The sequence below is a fragment of the Platalea leucorodia genome (genome assembly GCF_965183815.1).
Source record: "Platalea leucorodia genome assembly, chromosome: 5".
NCBI lineage: Eukaryota > Metazoa > Chordata > Aves > Pelecaniformes > Threskiornithidae > Platalea > Platalea leucorodia.
The window spans coordinates 72937912-72959796 of NC_138827.1; the positions used below are offsets into that span (position 1 = coordinate 72937912).

Consider the following 21885-nt stretch of genomic DNA (forward strand, 5'->3'; position numbering starts at 1 on the left):
GATTTGAATAGTTCGATATGTCTCTGTCTAGAAAATGCGGATTTACACTTTGGTTTTTTTGGTTACAGAATGCCTAATGCCATCTGTTCATTTCAAATGGATCCCGACTTGCAGGGTAAGATTTTTTCTCATTTTTTCCCAGCTTTTCTCAAGAGACATTTCTGTGTCTGTTTGGACAGAAACTGATGAATTGTAGTGAAGTCATGCCACTTTCAGAATCTCTGTGCAGTAACACATAAATGACAAATTACACAGGTGTGCTGTCCTACCTTTATTTTTTGGGTCTGTCCTGGCACCTTCCGTGCCATTATCACCTTGGCTCATGGAATGGTCAGGCACACAGGGGCCATGTTCCCTAATTTATAATATAGGATAAGGTTTTTTCACGTAGTCTAGAATAGGCATGAAGGATGGCCATATACTCCCTTTTTGAGTCCAAAATCTTAGCAGATACTTCATGTGCTACATAACCAGTAGCGCAAAATGCAGAACTAGCAGGTAACCAGCTGGAGACGTCAGGAAACAATGCACACTTTTCTATATGTCTGGGAATTCCTTTGTCAGCTTCTCAACAAAGGGCATTTATGAGTCTTGAGGTGAAATTTGACTCACTGCAGAGTGATCACGTGCTTGTCCAAAGGGGAAGCTCCATTCCTATGAGAAATGAGTTTATAGCCTCTAAGTAGCCTCTCATAAATAATAATCCTAAAATATTTTGTATTTTATTTGGGCTTTTTTTTCTTTGTCTGCTGTTTTACTTGTGTGCTCTTGCAAGTTAATTCTGGAACTATTGCTTGACAGGCACAGGATGCCCTACTTTGAGGTCACATTTTGTCTGTAAGGATGGCCTGAAGTGAGTAGCAGATGGCTACTAAAACAGATTCCCTCCACTTTGAAAGTCATCTTGCACATGGAAGGTGTTTGAGTTGGATCATGTGTATGTTTCTAGCATTTGTATTTGAAAATAAGCATCTGGAATTTAATGCATAGCCTACTGAAAACTGTGGGAGTCTTTCTGTTATTTTCAAAGAGCTTTGGATCAGTTTACTGAAGAAAGAGAACTGATGCATGGAAGTCAAAACTGATTTTTCACATTGTATGACATGCTACACTACATCTCCAAATAATATCACAAAACATAGTATGACAAGAGCAGGACTAAACAGATGGTATAGCAGATATTGGCTTATTTCTATATCTTAGGCAGCATCTGGGAACCAGCAGAGCCCGTAATTTGCTGACTATTAACATTAGTCTGGTACATTTGTGGGAAACCATTGCACACAGATTGGCCTATTTCCAGACTAAACAGGTAGAGAGTTTCATGAGTGATTTCTACTCAGTTACACATATTCGTTGCTTGTCTTTGACCTTAATCAACTGTAACTCTTCCTCTCTGAAGTACAGGGAGAAAGAGTCTCTGAGGACAGGAGGATAACTGATAAATCCCTTTCTAGTTTCTAAACCTATTGTGAACAAGCGGGTTTTTTTTTGTCTTGAAGTTCTAGGTATATGTGTTAAGTACGAGATATAGGTCGTGTTCGGAAGCCCTTACTTCCCACTCAGGAAAACATCCTTTAGTGATATGAAGGGAATGAGCTGAAATCATGTAAGGGTATGGGATTTAGTCAAACAGCTTGAGTGGAATCACTGAGCAGAGATGTCAAAAGCCAGTTGCTCTGGTAAATTGCTTATCTTCTTCTGAAAGAGTCCCAGATGTTGATCTTGACAGAAAATTTGTTTAATGCGTGAAACAATATGCATCCAAAACAATAACCCTGCTGTGCAGACTGACACACTGTTCCTTGTAGAAGAGCATCTCTGATCAAGAAACTGTTCTGCCTGAAGAAGTATTATTTCATTCTCATCTTGGCTAAAAGTATGCACAGTGCATATCCTTTTTTCTGGGCCATGAATAGACTTGATTCCCAAAGGAGCAGGTGTGCTCTCTAGGTTAAATACTATTTTTACAACTTGTCATGTCACTGGTCATAAGAAGAGCATTTTCCCCACAAAGCTATTGGGGAAAAAAAGAAAATATTTTAATTTTTTTCACTTTTTCAAAATTTTCCTTCAAAGTATTGTGGATTTTGAACAAGTCTAAATTTGGTTATTTCGATTTTTAGTTAAACAATTTGTTTTACTTTCCTTCCTTTTTTTTTTTTTTTTTTTTTTTTTTTAAAGAAACCCCTCTATTGTAATGTGTGTTTGTTTTCTTTCACAGAGGCTTTCAATGATGTTCAGAACTCCATCTACAGAACAGCCCTAAAACTACGCTCGGTACAAAGTCTGTGCCAATGTTAGTAGATGAAGAGAATCCTGTGCTTTGACAGGGAGAAGAACCTGTAAAAATTTTGTGTTGCTGTCACCACGAGTTATTATACTACTTTGCTCTCTCATTTTCCACCTGAGAATCTCAGAATGCCTTATGAGCGCTTAAGAGCTAGATAGTACTTCACATACAAATTGATCTTTTTTCCCTTTTGAATGTCAGTGGAAATGCATTAGTAAAATTCTAAAGGCATGGGAGGATCAAATTCTTATTTCAATCTGCAACATTGCTATGTAGACATCACTGGCAATTATGAATCTTTGCCTGTATATTATTATTCTTGTTAAATGTTGAATTCTCATGTGTTTCTTAGGAGTTGATTTATTGGAAATCGTGGATCATCGAAACTGCATTGACAGGCATTATTACTAATACTATGAGTATTAATGAGAACAAAGTAAAATATGATGGACTAGAGAAACCCTGGGTGGCACCCATTCTCCCTGTCTTTGAAGTGAGTGAGAATTCTGTGCAAGCAAAGAATTGTGGAACAAAGCCCTGGTCACCTAGCTCGCTTTGAAATTACTGGATGTAAATTCCATATTGAGCTAAAATGCATGGAAATCTTGAATTTTCCACCTTGAAATAGTCTGTTGCTGAAAATGCACAACATTGCAAGTGAGGTCTTCAGGGTAGCACAGGAAAGATGACTACTCCGCTGGCCTTGGCTGTATTTTTTCATCTGGGCATGCTCTTCTATGAATGTATTTAGTCTGATCTCAGCCCTGTTATGGTAAATCTGCCTGGTGCTATGTGTCACAGCATGGAAGTACCAACTCACACAGGTACTGGTTTTCATTATCTCTGTTGCCCAGTCCTCCGTGTCTCCTCTAAGCACTCATAGCATCTGTCCCAGTTACGCTACTCCTCCTTGAACACTGGTGACCAGAATTGCACATGGGTTTCCAGACTGAGATTCACCAGGGTCTGATGTTTTCCCGTCTGTGCTGGAAGGACCATAGGTGACATACTCTAGGTTCTCTGCTTCTTCAGTAATCTACAAACTTTCCGTCTACTACAATCTTTCTCTTCTGATGTTAATTCTAATCGATCATGCCTCTGCAGTATTGAATATGACTTTTAAGAAGCCATAGCTCTCTCCTCCCACTGAATATTAGTTATTCCATGGCACATTTATAACACAGCCTGTTTGCCCCTTTCTTGGCCATAGCACCCCCTTCTCTTTGTATTTGTGCAAGAGGAGAAAGCCTACATCAAAACACAAATTTTTTCCACAGTCCCAGATGAGCTTTATTTTGAAGTACTGAATGGTGCGTAGTTTTGTACTATCTATACATAGAAAGAAAATTAGGCCTATAATTTGGATGCAGTTAATCATGCTCTTTTCATTCCCTTCCTATCTATTCCAAAATCACATCTAGGGAATTTTAGTTGAGCTGTTCTCTTTGTAGCCTCGCAAGTTTTGCTGCATCCATAAACCCAGTAAAACCTTTCCCAGATTATTTCCTTTTTATGCTGCATACTGTTTTAGACTTCATTTTACAGACTAGTCTTAGTTAGGGACTTCTAATAAAAAAAGTCGAGATTCCATTCATGAAAAGGCAGGAATCCTCATTCATTTCTCCCTTAATTTTCCCACAGTGGATTTGATTGATGTTTCTCTGATTCAGCATATCCTGTCAAGTGAACAGAGCCAGAGGGAAAAGCAGATTTCTCTGAAAGTGCAGCAGCTCTCTGTAATGCTGACAGAACTGTTCCAAAGGGCAAGATTAGAAAAACCAGGCCAGGCAGATCCAAGAGCCGCTGAATTCACGTTGAGCCTGCTAGCTGCCATGTATGACAGGTGAGAGGAAGCACAAATGTAAATCCATTGTGAAGTACTGCTAGACCAAGTCTGTTTCTACCACTCTTATACCATTTCTGTATGAAACTCTCCTGTTTGATGGCATTTTGCTTGGTATACACAATGGGAATAGTTCAGCTATAGGAATATGAGGCACAAAGCTTTATCGAAGAAACAGTGGTCAAATGTTTCCAAAATTATCTGGAAGTCCTGATGTCTGCCAGTCCATGCTAATTTTTTCTGTGAACAGCTTTACAGAGAGTAGCTCTTCTTTTGACTGCCAAGATATTTTGATACACTCCTGAAAAAGAAATCATATTTGCCTTTGAATGACGGTATCCATGCACAGGTCAAGAATTTGCCAGTCACTTTTCATTATTCATTTTTCTCCAGCTTAAAAAGTTCATCAACCAACTATGAAACAAAACTACTGTCTTATAACTAAGCTGATCAGCTAGCTCCTGCGAATAGCAAATAGTTTCGGGGAATAATAAGGAAACTTGCAGAGTGTACTTTTCTCATGTATTGTTTGTGAATAATGAATTAATTCACTAAAGGCAGGATTGGTTTGTGACTGTATCAGATTTAAAAGACAAGGGCTAAGTTCATTGTAGAATTTATTTACCACAGGTGAAATTTATTCCCTTCTACATCAGAGCAAAGTTTTTTACTGAAAGTGAGTGAGATTAAGTGGTCTGGGGAACTTTTTTCTTGAATCACTGTTAATTAATAATATGATCGCCACTGCTTGAGGTCCCATGTTATGAATTTTTTTGTAGTTAAAAAAAAAATCAATTAAGACTAAGAATAAACTGGTGTATTACAAAACAAAGCTAGAAACATCAAGAGTATTTTGTAATCTGTGCGCACTGTAGGGAAATCATTTAGAAGAATCTTTTTAACAGGACTGTCTTGGTCTTTTTTTCCATTTTCTTAGGACAGTGTGTCATTTTCTTTTGCTGTGATTTCTTTTAAAAAAAATTTTCATAAGTTTCTTGCCATGTATATAGGATAGGATAGGAAAAGCTTCTTATAATTTTCTTCTAATCATGTTTTCTCTGTAGAGTGCTGTTCTCCACTATCAACACTGGAAAGTATTTCATGGCAAGAGCATATAAGGGCTTTTCCATGTTTATGTGGTAGCTTACTTAATAAGCTTACATAAGCCATCATAAGGGTTTTTGATTGTATACTTTAGCTTTAATCTTGGACGTTTTTCTATGAAAGTTCTGGAAAAACTAAATATATAAATTCAAAATCTAGAAACTTTTGACCAACAATTTCCCACGCAGCTCATACTTTAGAGACTATATTGCAGCTTTATGCAGTATGCTCTGTAAAAATGCAGTTTATCTAAAGACTCTTGAAGACAATTTTGTGTAATGGTATTCTGAAGTGCAATACTGCTTTGCAAAAGTGATATCTTAAATATAGAATTCCAGGATTTCCTGATTATGGTTTCCAATTCACGTGTGCTTTGTCTTCATATAAAGAAACCTTTTTTCATTAGGTGCCTATGTCACAAACTTGGGCTCTAAATTAAACTACATTCTTTATGATCTAATGGTCAAAACTAAAGTCCTGCTCCTGCATATATTCTTTTGATTAAATTGAGTTGCAGTAAAATTAAAGGCAATCAGCCCAAGAGGAGCTCAGTACAGATCTGGAGCCACAGTGAAGCTGTCTGATGATATAATACACAAAAGCAGATTGTAATCTTGCTTTCTCTTCCATATTTGGGAAGGCTTTCCACCAATGAAGAGCGGAATTTTTTTAGGACATGTATTGTAAATGAAAAATTATATTTTACTTGGAATGTGGGGTCTTTGAAGGAGATGCTGTCTTTTTGTTTTATGATTGCATGGTATCTTGAACAGTTAACTCTGTAGTTATGTTCAGTGACAAAGGGTCCTAGACATAAAATATCGCTAAAATGCAACATCAGTTATATACATATAAAAGGATATGAATTTTGAAGTTGTCTTCCAACACAGCGATATTTTTTTCTTTAGAGGTTTCAGTTTTTACATTCTTGGTGAATGTAGTGTAACTTTTATCTTATTTTCCTAGATCTGGAACAGGTTATATCAAAACTAGATCTGCTGCAGCTGCCCTAATCGCCCTTTCAGGCGACACTCTACTGGCTAAATACAGAGGTGGGAAATGTATGATTTTATATGCTCCCTAAAATACTGAACATTGAGAAAAATCTCCAGTGTAATTTTTTTACTTTAAAAGAGAACCAGTTCTGCCATGCAAAAAGTAAATTATGTTGACTGCTTAGTTTTAGAGAAAGGCTGATGCAGAACAATACTTTTCCATCAATGATGTCCATAATCATCTTTGCATAGAGTCTCAGAACAAGTCATAGTAAAGTTTAAGATAAGTAAAGCTTAAAAATGAAGGCCAAGTTCTATTTGCCTAGCAGAAAAGTACAGAAAACCCCTAGTTTTAAATTTCATTGGATCAGAAAACAATTTTATGTATTTGATCCAGGAAGCTTTTAGAGCCCTTTTAACATTAGACAAAAATGCTTAAAGAACTAAGTATAACAGATAAAGGTAGCCCAGCGCAATGTGCAGCGCAAAGATTTCTGCCTGAATTAAATGCTCAAAATGGAGAACAAATGGACCACAAGTGGCATATTGGCCTCATACTCTCCCGTTGCATATTGTGCATTTCCTTCCAAATTACAATTTGAAATTAACAATTCACAATTTAGATAGGGCATATCCTGTATAAACATATTTAAATATTTTTCTTACAGCCATGAAAATGAGCTCATTGTTTCCTTCATCCTTACCTGTCTTAACCGCCAAGAATAAGGAATCGCCATGATTTCCTTGCTTTCCTTGTCTTTCTCCTGCCTGTAGGAAGTACTGTCACAGCAGTCACTGAGTGCCTGTTAGATAGAAAATAAAGGGAAACTTTCTTGAGAGGTTTATTTGGTAGACTGCAATCATCATGTAGATAGTTTGAGAATAAGTAGCTAGAAGACACTTCAGGCTCTGCCAGGATTCCAGTTTCTTTCCTCTGGTTGTTTTCAGCTTTCTTCCAGTTTTATGCTGTCCCTGATGGGAAGGCGGCCTTGATTACCCGTAGTGCCCTGAGAAGCCTACTAACAGACTTAAATCAGGTAATGCCACTGCAGTGCTGTTACGCAACAGATCTTGTACGAGTATCCTAATCTAGGAGAAAAAAAAAATACATGGTTGATGATTGATACATTTTATGTTTGATTACATTATGGGACTGAAGCCAGTAGGGCACTCTGTGGACGCAGGGAGCTACCATGCAAAGTAGGTAAAAGAATCAGATTCTGTAGCTTTTCTCAGTCAGAGTAACCACTTGCATCAGTGCCTCTGTGCATTCATTTTGCCTGAGCTTACAGGTCTTGGGAACAGCTGCATACCGCTGTCGCTAAAGCGACTCCAAACTTCAGATATCTGTACTCACTAGAATAGCTTGCAGTTGCAGAAAAATGCCTTAGCATACAGGTATTTCCAGCTGAACTGGTGCTGGAAATTGGATCTGCAAATGACCCCTGAGGTTCAAACCCAGTGTCCTTCACTATTCTAGTAGGGCAACATAGTATGTTGATCCATTTCAGTAAGTGAGCTGGAAGCAAATCATTCTGACACATACTGAAGTATGAAATTGCATACTGATGGTATGAATATGAACAGGTTTTCTTCAGAACAGTATGTAAAATGGCACTTCTATAGATGCTTCACCATCTGTGTGCTGTCACCATCTCAGCAGAGCATGATGGGAACATCTGTTTTTTATTGAGGTGTTTCTGAGCCTTTATTCTTGATGCAGATCCCAGCCATTGTGGGAGAAAGCTGCACTCTCTCTTGTGTGGAAATTGCAATTCACAGCTGTTTCCATGGGGTAAGTGAAATTCTGATGTCCTGGGAAATGATTTTGAATGTTGCTGATTGATTAATTAAAATTGCAAGTGTATCACCATATAACATCCACCAGTACCTACTTTTAAGGGGCAGGTCTGTTTGTCAGTCTCACAATATAGGAGGATTTATATCTACAGAAAAGATGCTCAGTAAGATACTACTGAAGACTCCTGCATTTATTCCAAAACGTTTGGAACCCAGTAACATCTTACATGAATGGAAAATCTATGCTAGCGGAGTCCAATATCAGAGCTTTTATTAGGAATTGTAGAACACCAGTTCTTTTCAAGTAAATGGCTGAACTTGAGACATGTATTTTTTCCAGGTTCTGAATTCAGCAATTGTTGAAGAAAAATTCCTGTCTTGGCTGAGATCGGAGCCTGCTGTTCTCTTGTGGCTCCCTACATGTTACAGATTATCAGCCACAGAAATGGTTTCTCACCAAGCTAGATGCAGAGTCTGCAAAATTTTCCCTATTACAGGCCTCAGGTGCGTCAGTAATTACTGTAGTCCATAGCATGCACACAAATAGTTCTTACCATTGTTGACATACCCTACAGGCTCTAACTGCTGTATTAAGCAACAAACTTCAGACATAATCAAATTTAACAAGTAAGATAGGTAAAGAGAGAACCATCACAGGCGAGTGCTCAAGCCTGCATCCTGTTTCTCTTTAGTTCACTAGCACAGACATGATTATGGAGACACTGAAAGTAAACTGGCAGTTCAGTGGTAAAGCCAATTAAGCCTGTGTATCTCATTTCTTAGTCCTTTGTTCCATAATCAAGTGTGTTAACTGGTAAGTTAAGTTACCCATCTTAGCATCTTATTCATGTAAGTAATGGTATAAAATGGCCTAATGGTATAAAAAGAACACTATCCATTACCTGCTGACCAGAATGCCCAGAAAAGCATTTTACTGTTACTCTCTTCTCACTAATAGTGAGCTTGCAGGTTTCCTTTTTGCATTTTTAGTCTTTTGCAAAGTTGCAAATCCTACATCAATAATGTAGTGATATTACAGTTCCATGAGAGCAGCAGAGATAAGCTGGTGCATAAGAGGCATATGAAGATGTAACTGCATTCTCAATAAAGGTACTAGAACAGTTTATTCCTTGGTCTGAATTTTGATGCAGCGAATAAATAATATGAAAATCATTAGTAGGTTCTGGAGAATAGTCCACTGTCATTTGGACGAAATAACTCTTGCATTCAGAGAATGCTGAGGAAAGTCATTATTCTAACAAAGGTGCTTCTCTGCATTTCAGAACCCAGGGATCTGGATTTCTCAGTAATCAAGCTCACTTACACCAAGTTCTTACTTGTGGGGAAGTAACGTAATCCTTCTGTTTTCCCTCACAGGTATCGCTGTCTGAAGTGCCTCAGTTTTGATCTTTGCCAAGTCTGCTTTTTCACTGGCCGTCTCAGCAAACCACATAAGAGGTCACATCCTGTTGTGGAACACTGTGTGCAGGTAGAGTCCCATTGTACCGATTCATTTCCCTGTTCAGGTTCTCCATGTAGGCAAGTAGGAAGTAGACTCTTGAACTACATTGATTATGAAATTATGTGTGTATTAGCCATAATGGCCATGACATATTAGCATTAATTATCTGGGAACAGTGAGTCAGGGAAAGGAAAAAAGGGGGCTTCTAACTTTAGAAGGAGTGTTTTGTTCTGAAATAACTGAATAGAGCCATGAAATGTCATAGTGCAACTCCTCTTCCCAAGGAGTTTTATGGCAAGATTGCCATTTGCAAATCACCCTTAAATCTGTGGAAAGGGCCCTCAGTGTGTCCCAGTGCTCCTTCCTCCTGATCCCAATGCGGACTCATTCAGAAATTAATTCATCCTAAAGCTGTACAAACTCCTGCATGAGGAGGTTTCCTTTATTACAGAGCTTTTCCACTTTATTGTAAACTTTTTGGACCCATTTGTCTCTGTCAGTTAGGGATGCAGCACAAAGAGGCAGAATGGGACCAACTATGTTCACCTCCTTGGGCTCCATTACAGGGGCAACTTGTGCTTTCATCTCACTAGTGGTGAAGTTCAACACCGGGAATTTGTGTTTGGAAGCTCAGCTTCACTGTTGAGCAGGAGATTCCAGATCTTGCCCACAGCAGCAGATAGGTTTTGTTGTGGGTCTATATAACAGTATCTTCTCCCGTTCCAGTAAATGAGCTGAAAAGCACCCATGAAAGTTTCCCTAGTAAGCTGTACTTCATGGTCTCCTTCCTGAAACCCTGCACTTAACATGAAAGATATCTGGGTAGCCAGTGTCTGCACCAAAACTAAACAATGTTAGTTAGACTGCTCTTGCAGCCACCCTTTGTCTGGGGGAACATTATCTGTAGCTACTTCATCCCTCTCTTTCTGAAAACCAAACCCTATTGCTAACACTGTGAGAAACTATAACTGGATGCTCATTATCTACATTAAAAATAACAGATATATGTTCATTCCTCCAAATATTCTTCTTCATCCTCCATCTGTGAGAAAGTAGGAGAATCAAATGGCAACTGATCTCCTCATGTAGAGATTTCTAATAGAGACATTAAAATCAGTGTGAATGGAGCATGAATGGGAGTGTGTGGATGTGGAAGCACCAGAAGGAAGGGCAGAAGGGATATAACAAGGCAGAAGATGATGCAACCTAGATTAGCTGGTCAGCAAGATCACAGCACTTCCACGCACAGCTTCTCAGGACAACCAAATCAGGAAAACAAAAGGCAGCCTGAAACAAAGGACAAACTGCCATTTGAAGATGCCATCACAAGAGATGATGATGTGAGGGTAAAGAACAAAACCTATACCTACAAGACATCCAAATAAGGAGACAAAAGATCATAATCACTGCCAGCTCCTAAAGGAGCTAAAGGCATATCCAAAAACGAGCACATGGTCACACTAAGAGGAGCCTAGGAGGCTTAAGGAGAACTGGCATCTCTTGTCCTCCACGTCCCTGTAAGTCATCATGGCCATACCATGTGTATGCATACGCCTTGGTGTGTGAACGCTGGAAAGACCACTTGGACACATGTATGTTAGTGCTTGTGAGTAAGTGAGTATGAGTGAGTGGAATCAGTTTTGTTTTAAAATGAAGTCCCCTTCCTCTCCTATACTGTCTGGCATTGAGCTTTCCCACATTGTTGCTGCAATATTGCAACTGGATCACCGAACTTAGGTTTCCTTTATGAAGCCCTACTCTAACTCTGACCATGTAAATATTACTTTCATGGCCAAAATCTACACCAAAATTAAAAATATAAGCTACTTGCTATGACAGATACCATTTTTATATCCTTTGTGTGGGACATACAAGAATCAGTAGTAAGCCACTTTTCCCATACCTTCCACTCTTAGCAGATGCTCTCCTTGGCTGGGTAAGTTTTCACATTGTGTTTATCAGGGAGTGGGCTGCTGAGTGGGGCTTTGAAATACCAGCACTGTTTTTCCTTACCGTGCTGACACCTTGTGGTAATGTTGTTACCATGTTGAGAAATGACTAGGAAGCATGCTGTATGTTTTCTTTGTGTTTTCTTGTTCAGTTTGTCAGGGTTTACCCCATGTTCTGCAGCAGCCGCTTCCTGGGGCAGAATTGGTTTGTCTCCTCCTATAATGCAGCTACTGGGCTTAGTTGTTGTACCTGAGCTGGACACTGCTGTGACAAATGGAAGTGTGTTTTTTTACTGTCTTGTATGAGAGGAGGACATGAGGCACAGAAGGCTGTATCTATTAACACTTCATACAAGTATAGAAGTACTTCTTCCCATTGATCAAGAGGGAACTTAGATACTAGTCAGGCAGAAATGTCGTTGTGACTGTGAGCTTAATCATTGTAACTGCCAAAATACTGTATTAGGCATTTCCAGGTTGCCTGAATTTGGCCCAGACAGAGTGTTTTCCTTACCTAACAGAATTGGAGCTGCTCTTGCCTGTGGTCTTGCATCATCATCCACTTCAGCTCCCCTTCTAGGGCTCAGACAGCAGCCATGAGCCTCTTCAACTGTTGAACAGGTGGACCTTTGCTTTCTTATGTCTTGCCTTTGCCTTGGACTGTGTCTACTTATGGTCAGCACCTGTTTGAAAATTCACTCCCTTCTTTATTATCCCTCATTCCAATAGATGTCAGCAAAGACGAATGCAAAGCACTTTCTCCGCACCATCAGGAACAACCTGTTTCAAGAGCGCTGTAGAAGAAAGGAGACTCAGAGAAGGAGGGCTCTGGAGATAGTGGAGGAGAGGCACTTCCCTACTCACAAAAAGACTTTGTGAGTTTCTGTTTCCTATTAGTTTATATGTCAGGCTGTGGGATATTTCTTGATTATGTCCTTTGAGTAAGTGATTTTGTTATGACAGACACCATGTCATGATTTTTCCATTGAAAAGGGAAAGCATAAATGGGAAGTTGCTGCACATTGTTCTGTAGCTTAACCATGATTACCATGCTGACAACCTAATGACCAGTTGTCTTATAAAATATAACATGCTTGTGTCTTCCTTCCCTCCTCCCTTATGTCCTCTCTTTCTCTCCATGCTATTTCTTATGCTCAGTTTAGGGTCAAGGATTGCAAGTATTTAGTACCTGTCACAATTGCATGGGTTTTTAAGCACCACCTCTGTGAAAAATTCATTGGAAATTAACTGTGAATACTTTCCACATGTGACCCACATGAGGGAGTGATTATACGAGATAAGCTCTACAAATGTACGAAGTGCAAGATTCCTTCCTAGTTGTATAAAGATCTAGCAACTCCCTTGCATCTCACGTGTTCTCCAAATGAGGCTTCAGTGAGACTGAAATAGGGAAAAAATGGTTACTCCTTTCTAAAAGAATTAATTTAATTCTTGCGTGAAGGAGGAGAAAAATCTGTTTATAAAACTTGATTGTGCTACACTGCTAAGTAACTACATTGCTATTAGAAACCAATTTTTTTTATATACAGTAACACTAACGGATGATAGTTACAGTGATTCTCACAGAGAATGTTATTTCAGTGTTTGTTTTTCAGAATGTGGTGAAATGCAAAACATTTTCCATTGCTAATATTTACCCACTTTTCAGCAACAAAAAACATTTCTTCATTTTGAATATCATTTAATCCTTCTGTAAGCAATCAAGATTTCTCTGTAATTCTGTGGGGTTTTGCTTACCTAATGTTTGGGTAGTAATGAGAAAAAGAAGAATTTGGGGCTGCTGTTACAGATGTCATTGTGAGGCTGATAAGTACCTGGGCATTTCCTAGCATAGAATGGACTGAACAGCAGGATATCTGGCCCTTTGCTATCTTTCTGTAGTTGAATTTTCCAATATATTTAGCTCTTGGCTAAAGGAAACAAAAAAGAGAAGCAGCAAATTGCACTGATACTAAATGGGTGGAAAGAAGAACCTGTTGTTGAGATTCGGTTGAGAAAGTGGAATTTGTTTTCAGGAATTTCATTCTTTCAGCCAAAATGTGCCAGCAGGCGTAGCTAAACCATTCTTCTTGCTCAGTCAACAGCATAGCTGTCTGTCTGCTTACAGTGCATTAATTTTATTTTGATCTTTCTGAGTACCATAGAATCATAGAATCATTTAGGTTAGAAAAGACCTTTAAGATCATCAAGTCCAACTGTTAACCTAGCACTGCCAGGTCCACCACTAAACCATGTCCCTAAGCACCACATCTATACTTCTTTTAAATACCCCCAGGGATGGGGACTCCACCACTTCCCCGGGCAGCCTGGTGCAGTGCCTGACTACCCTTTCAGTGAAGAATTTTTTCCTAATATCCAACCTAAACCTCTCCTGGTGCAACTTGAGGCCATTTCCTCTTGTCCTATTGCTTGTTACTTGGGAGAGGAGACTGACCCCCACCTCCCTACAACCTCCTTTCAGGTAGCTGTAGAGAGTGATAAGGTCTCCCCTCAGCCTCCTTTTCTCCAGGCTAAACAACCCCAGCTCCCTCAGTTGCTCCTCGTATGACTTGTTCTCTAGACCTTTCACCAAAACCATGTAAGGCTTGATCCTTTCTCTACTCATTATTTCTCTGTTGGTATACAGTCCCCCTGCAGAACTCAGTGCTTCACCACTACCTGGCCCTGAAAACCTGTCTTTCCCACTGAACAGACCTGTCCTGAAGTCACTCAAGTTCGTACCTGAAAACAGAACTGTAATGCAGAAGGGTGATAATAACAGCAAGACACCAGAGCAAGGCAAGACAAAAGCTCAGGTGAGCAAAACATGAAGCTGTAATAGTGCTAAAGCTGTGAAGAAGACCTACCAAGTTAACTATCTAGTTGCCTTCTAATTATCAATGAAAAAGAAATCTAATGGGCAACGTCACCTTTCTGTTAATTTCTCACGGAAAAAAATGTGGAATCTGAAAACTTAGTGAAGCTTGAATTTGATACCGTCCCAAGATTAGAGTCCTCTCTCTATTCTGACAGTAAAAAATGACATCATGTCCTCCTAGTGCAAGCAAATGTCAAGGAAAGATGCCTTAATTCTTATTAGGCTCAGGCCATTTTTGTCACCATGGCAATAGCAAGAGAAAGGGCCCTTCTTAAGGATAAACCCAGAGTAGCGTCCACTCCAACTAAAATAGCTTATGCATAAATGCTCTCCACTAATCCATTTCCAGGTTCCCTGCATAGAAACAATGCTAGAGGAGTGGGTAGGACAGTGTAGATAAAAATAAGTACATAGCAGTTTTTTGTTTCTATATTTATTTGAGGGGTTGGTAGCTCTGCACATACTCGGAATATAGGGAACACTGGGTTGTGTTCAAACCAGTTTGTGTCATCCACTCGTCTTGTTCTTCCCAGAAGCCAAGGGTGGAGTAACTGAGAACTAGCCTGTGCGTGTCAGGTCACTCCTTTGGCTGCTACTCCTGTGCTGCCCTTTGGAAGACCTGTATTTTAGGACTCTGCTGCCCAGCTCAAGGTATAGTGCCAGCCAGCACATATCTGCAGGAGAAGTTGTGGGCAGATATTGCTTAAGCATATAATTTTGATGGCTGGCATTTGTCATTTTAGAAGACAGCGAGATGGGACTTGCATCACTGTAGTAGGATTCTGTCACATGCATTGCTCTCTTGTTCATTTTCTCTCTGGGCTGAGAATTCTTTTTGAGCAGTTTTATACTGATTTCCAACATCTTATAGTGCAGATTATTTCCATGTTTCTTAAAAAGATGCAGACTGTAAGTCCAATGATAGCTTTTAATAGAATCCATGAGCTTGGAGGTCCTGGGGACTCATCTCTTAGTCTCATAATTTCCTGGCAGCCCTGATTCCAGCCCAGCTTATACCATGCCTCTAAAGCAGCTTACCTGGAAATTGTTCATCTCCCTGACTTCCAGGCTACTGTCCCCTGCATGGCCCAGAGACCGCTACATGCATCCAAAGACCAGGAGTTTCTCTTCTCTCTTCTACATCCATCTCCTTGTCCCAAAGCAGTTGTGTGACTTGGGAGAGACTGTTCCCAAATCAGAATATTCCATTTTGCAGAAATTCCAGGGAATGAGGGTTTTGTTCTAATTTAAAACAAAACAAATTCTCATACACTTAGAATTTTTCATAGGACAAAGAATTCTATAGAGTAAATTTTTTCCAGTCTGTTCTAATAGCCATTAAAAATACTTTAACACATCAGTTGATTGCAATCAGTTAAATAAAAGAAGTTAACTAGTAAATCTGTAAAACAGACCAAATCCCAAATTTGCCATGCCATCTTATAGCAAAATTTGCATAGAAAATGAAATGTTATTGCTGATAAAGTTATGAACAGATACTTTTGTCTTTTTTGTTACAGGCAATAGCCTCTTTTGAAGCAGATGCATTGAAAATGCATGAATCCACCAGAAGCATTCACAAAGAGAGCAGGTAGGTAAATTCAGTAGTACAATGACTGAAGACTGGTGGGCAATGCTGCTCCAGTGAACAGCTAGAAGGCAAATCATTTTTCCATACTTTAGAGATTTTGAGATTTAAGAAAAAAATCGTGTCAAATGGGGATGAATGATAAAAACTAAGCAACAAAAACTGTAAATGGAGATCACTGGAAAAAACAATTGCTTTCATCAGCATTTCTGCAATTGTTAGTTTACATTTCTAAGGTCATTTTTAAGGGAAAAATTGTTCATTCACATAAAAATATCAGAATAGCATACTTTTGCAAATTTTTCTCTGAATAAGGCTTAATCAAAACAAATATAATAATTCTAATGAGGTTTTTAAATCAAGGTAGGATATCTTTCTAAAAAATATGCTGTAAGTCAGATAGACTACAGGCTTAATACAGTAACTATTAGTAAAAATTCCATTACTTAGGTTATCACAGAAGTCCCTTCTGATATTCAAACCTTTGACACAATAAAATATTAATTCCTGAACTAAAAACTACTTGGGTGGTTTGTTTGGGTGGGGGGAGAGTTGGTGTATAGGCAACCATGCTTACCTTTTTCTTTCACTTTTGCTTTCCCCTCCCTCATTTTTGTAGTTATATATGAATGTGCTATAATCATGTCTGTGACCACTGAAACCAATGGAATTACAGTGAATTGTAGAATTTGATCCTGAATCTACTCTATTTCCTTCAGTATGTTCAGTTCCCTCTGTTCCTGTTTTGTTTCATTCTAGTAAGTCAATGTACAATTGCTGCTCCAAATTCACACAAGGGCACTCCAAGACTAGAGCAAAGCAATTGCAGTTTCATTGTAAGTCTGTGTCCTTACCGCACTCTCTGTTCTCACATGGGAAAATAAAGAAATATGGTGTCATGGTTTAACCCCAGCCAGCAACTAAGCCCCACACAGCTGCTTGCTCACTCCCCCGCAGTGGGATGGGGGAGAGAAGCAGAAGACTAAAAGTGAGAAAACTCATGGGTTGAGATAAAGACAGTTTAATAAGTAAAGCAAAAGCCGCATACGCAAGCAAAGCAAAACAAGGAATTCCTTCACTGCTTTCCATTGGCAGGCAGGTGTTCAGCCATCTCCAGGAAAGCAGGGCTCCATCACGCATAATGGTTACTTGGGAAGACAAACGCCATCGCTCCGAACATCCCCCCTTCTTTCTTCTTCCCCCAGCTTTATATGCTGAGCATGATGTCATATGGTATGGAATAGCCCTTTGGTCAGTTGGGGTCAGCTGTCCCGGCCATGTCCCCTCCCAACTTCTTGTGCACCCCCAGCCTGCTCGCTGGTGGGGTGGGGTGAGAAGTAGAAAAGGCCTTGACTCTGTGTAAGCACTGCTTAGCAGTAACAAAAACATCCCTGGGTTATCAACACTGTTTCCAGCACAAATCCAAAACATAGCCCCATACTACCTACGATGAAGAAAATTAACTCTATCCCAGCCAAAACCAGAGCATATGGCAAAGATATTCAGCTTTTGTTTAGATTAACAATAGTTGAGAGGATATCTGGGAAGCCTGCTCCTGAAATACTGCATCACTCTCTGACCCAGGGCTTATCATATAACTGGGTGGATGAACCATATTACTCATGGGTAGCTCTTTGTTCTTATTTGTGGACCAACTTCCAGCATTTATATGCCTGTTCACAGAACCGGGCTCTGAGTTAGATGAAGGTAGTCAGCATTTTACAGTAAAGACCCATTAAGTGCCGTTATAAGGGACCACTGTAATATTAATTTTAATTTTAAATGGTCTGACTTGCTGTCCCATTCAGACAAATCTTGCATAATTCCAGTGAAACTGATAGGGCTTTTGTCTGTGAGCCAGTGCATACCCAAAAGAGTGAATCAGATGAACTTCTGGATGTAACGGCACAGGAGATAACTATTTCAGCTGTGTGATATGAAGCAGTTGGTTTATTACTGCAGTGTTAACAAGCTTTTCTGCCTGTCTCCACCTTAGCCATGGGGAAGACAAAACTGTATTTCTACCTTGACTCCTTAGAGAAATCCCAACTCTAGAACAAAGATATAGGCGGTATTTTTGTCATACTGTGCTCTGAGTAGGTAATTTCTAAATCTTCTTTGGTGTGTGTGGGAGGGCGGCTTTTCTAATTGCAAAAATCATAGTATCTTTTCAAGGACAAGTGGCCTGTGCAGAAACTATTGGTGTCATCAAACAAGCTGCATAGAATACCAAGAGCAAGAAGGAACTCCATCAAAGGGGTAGAGGCTGCTTTTACTCCTTTGTTGCCCAGGGGGAAATGATGGGACTCTTTTGCAAGTCAGGGAGTTGCCATAAGTAGTTTGCTTCTAGACAGAGGGACTGCTATAATGTCTCTCCTGTTACAGCCACCTTTGTGGGAAAGGTAAAACACCAATATGCAAGGCTCAGTCCTGGCCACAGTTCCACTCACCTTACATCTTTCCTCATCTAGAACCCTCCTGTTCTTGCTAATTCCATGGATACAGCCCAGTTCCTGAAATATTGGCCTCTAACCCCAAAGCTAACAAAAATGTCCTGAGCTGACAAAGAGGAGAAAGCTTGTGATACAGTGTTTGCTCTTTTCCGTCACTGCATGTATTTGTGTGTGTGTAATCTAGCAAAATTTCCACCCTTCCTGTGTCCCTGGCAGGTACATGAAGAAGCAGTTCAACAAATGGAAGGACAAAATGCAATTTCTTCACAACTGCCAGGAAGACAAAAGCTGCAAAATAGAGGCAAAGCTCCAAAGCCTGAGAGCAAGCCATGAAAACCTGCAAATGAAGCTGCAGCAAATGAAGCACGAAGTAAAGGTATAGTGATAAGTATACCACGAATCTTCACAGCTATGGGCAACTACTGAACACTAACTATTCCTTTTCCTGCAGACCACCACTCTTGATACCATTTTGTGCACCTTCCATTTGTCTGCTCAGTCATCTTAGGTTCTTGTCTTCAGTGAAAGCAGATAGGCTTTTTGCAGCAGGGATTTCCTTGTCATTCTGTATACATTTAGCATCTAGCACAGATATCCATGTCTGGGATGTTTAGCTACTACTGCAATGAAAATAATGAGAGGGTATTCCAATAAGAGTGAGAAAATGGTTTCCAACAGAAGTGTTAGATGCTTCCTTGCAATCTTTTCTTTAGAGAAGAGTCCTGTGTTGGCATTGAATAAATAAAATATTCTTTTGTCATTCCTAATTGCTGTCTTGTACTGGGATGTAATACAGACCTCTTACAGAAAATATTTTATTTCTTTTCAATTGTATTGACTCTTGTTCATTTAAAGTATCTCTGAGGTTCTAAAAAAGCCCATATTTCACAGGGAATGCATACAGATTTGCCACCTACGGCATTTTTGTAGCTTTTTCTGCAATGCTGTTTTTAGAGAAAAGCCAGACACATCTGCTGTGCGCACTTGGTCAGCTTTATATCACTTGCCCATGGAGTCCACTATGACCTGGCATGTCATACCATCCTGTGTGTATGCTGTGACACTGGCCTGTCCACAACATGCAGGACTGGCTGCACACATGCAGTTAAGTGTCCAGTGCATGCACTGTCAGCTCAGTGCATCCCAGTTACATCAGACTCGGTGTTCATGCAGTGAATGGTATTTGCGATCGTAATTCTGCCTAGAAAATTCCAAGTACAATTGTGGCCTGACAACTGACCTAGTTTTGGAATTTCAAATGTTAACACGTGTGAGGTGTTTGATATGTGTTTAGTATAAACACATATTTTTCCCTTAGTTTATTTCTTTTAGAATAATTTTCTTGCAAATTTACTGTTGGAACATTATTATTCCCACTTGTCAATGGCATTGAAGCATATGTCTTCAGATTGGAACTGTGGAAAAAATTGGCCACATAGGTTTCTTCAAACTCAAACACAGAGTCTTATTTTATTACAGGAAAATATTTTATTTGCGAAAAGAATTGGTTTAGTTCACCAGAAATTTAAAAAAAAAAAATATTCTGACCCAAAAATTATTTTCCTACCTATTTTAGTACTACCAGCAAACCAAAATATAAATTATTTTCACAGTGTAGTTTCTGTGTTTTGTTTATTGTAGACAATGTTACAGTCATCAGAGCATCCTTTTGCACAGTGTCAGAATATGATGCCAAGAAATCCTTATGTCCTGCTGGAAAGGAGAATGCAGGGTGGATTAAATCCTGCTCAGATAAGGCCTACTTCCAGAACATGTGCAGACTGGAAATCTTTGAATCCCCCCAACTCTGCAAATAGAATGCAGCTTTTACAGACACCTGAGGTTCCCACTGCAGTGGACTTTATGTTCTCAGAAGACCCACTGGAGTCAGTGTCCCTGCAGAGCAACGGACCTTTTACGGGACAGTATAAAAAAGCAAAAGAGAATCAAACATATCTGCCTGAACTGACAGAAAACTCCCTCAGTGGCACCATGAGGAACACAGTTCTTACTCCCGCTGCAGTGCAGATACCACCTGATGAGAAGGAAGTCAGTGAGGAAGCGGAACTGCAGCAGCTAGTGATGAAACTGAAGGATGCATTGTCTCTCCAAGCCCCACCAGGTATAAGCTCTCCCAGTTATCTTGACGCTGTCTCCTCACCTTCATCCAGTTTACTCTATAATATTGTTCATAATCATTTAACCCTGAGAGGAAACTCAGAATCTTGCCTTTGCCATTGCAGAAGTATTCCAGCTCTTTACTGTAAGGTAGAAAATATTTCTGTAAGGTGGAATATAGCTCCTAATGTTGGACTAATTTGAAACAGGATGAGTCAAAGCGCATAAGAGGAAATCAGTCTCAGCAGTCAATTACGGAGCAAACTTATACTGGTGAGGGCACTGGAGGTCTTTTCTGTTGCGACTACTGTGACACTGTAACTATGATTCTAGTCCCAGGCAGACTTCCAGCAGTACAAAATCCCTTTGTAATCAATGATCTTACACAGCAGAGCTTTGTTGAACACTCAGGATGCCTTGCTTTTGGTAATGAGGATGTAATAAGGAGAATGATGGAAAAAGCTACTGTTTCTACAGAGTTATCTTAAATTAGAGATTTATAAAAAGTTTTTCTAGGCTCTGGCAGCACCCAAATGCTCTGAAAGACTTAAAATCTGTTCTGCTTTTCAGCTCAACAATCTGCTTTGCAGAAAGAGTTCTTTTCTACAGCTCAACATGTTTGCAGATCCTTTTCTGACCTCATCAACCAAGTAACTTCATCAACTTGTAAATGACGGAAACTACCATTCACCTTACAGCTTCACTGAACTATTGAAGGTAATTGATGCCATGTCAGACTCTTTAAAGTGTCTCAGATGTTACATTGTAAAACCCAGCATAGCAGATTTCTGCATTTACTGACTTCAGCAGGAACCATAAATAGTGTTAGAGAATGATGTTCCTTTTCCATTGGTGGTTTCCAGCTCCCGTGTGGCAGATGTTGGCCCAGCTAATAAAAATCAGCTTGTCTTCGTTAATGTTACACTGGCTTTCACAACTGTCCTGCCCTGTCCTCTCTTCTTACTGCTATATAATCAGTATGGCTTGTGTTTCAGGAACATTTTTTTTTTTATATGAGAGTTGGCTTGAATCAACTGGTTTCAGCGATGTATTTTCTATCACATCATAGGTTTTTAGACTAAAGCAAGGAATAAATTCTTAACTGTCAGACTTCTCAATACTTGATATTTACATATTCATATTTTTCCAAACTACTGAGTTCATATTTAAAGGAAAAGATGCTTTGAACATTTAAAGGAATTTGATTGCTTTAGAAGAGCCTTTCCATTATTGATTAACTTATATACTAGTATAGAACGGTTAATAAGAATGTAATGTTTAGTATAGAATGGTTAATAAGAATGTAATTTTACCGGCAGCATCTAAAATGTGAGAAAAGTGATTTTTTCCTTGGTTACTAGTACTTTGTATTTGATGGAACATACCTAAAACTGCCAGAGTA

General features: G+C 39.4%; 1 protein-coding gene across 1 annotated transcript; it reads left to right on the top strand.

The window, feature by feature from the left end:
* Nucleotides 1–69: 69 nt before the first annotated feature.
* On the top strand, nt 70–21157 carry DYTN (dystrotelin; the record flags this gene model as incomplete). Its single annotated transcript, XM_082313241.1, has 14 exons — nt 70–115; nt 2225–2299; nt 3935–4136; nt 6207–6292; nt 7184–7272; nt 7959–8030; nt 8376–8539; nt 9413–9524; nt 12176–12321; nt 14094–14262; nt 15845–15915; nt 18582–18741; nt 20007–20487; nt 21054–21157. 14 exons carry the CDS (start codon nt 70–72, stop codon nt 21155–21157), a joined length of 1977 nt encoding a protein of 658 aa, XP_082169367.1.
* Between the last annotated feature and the right edge of the window lie 728 nt (nt 21158–21885).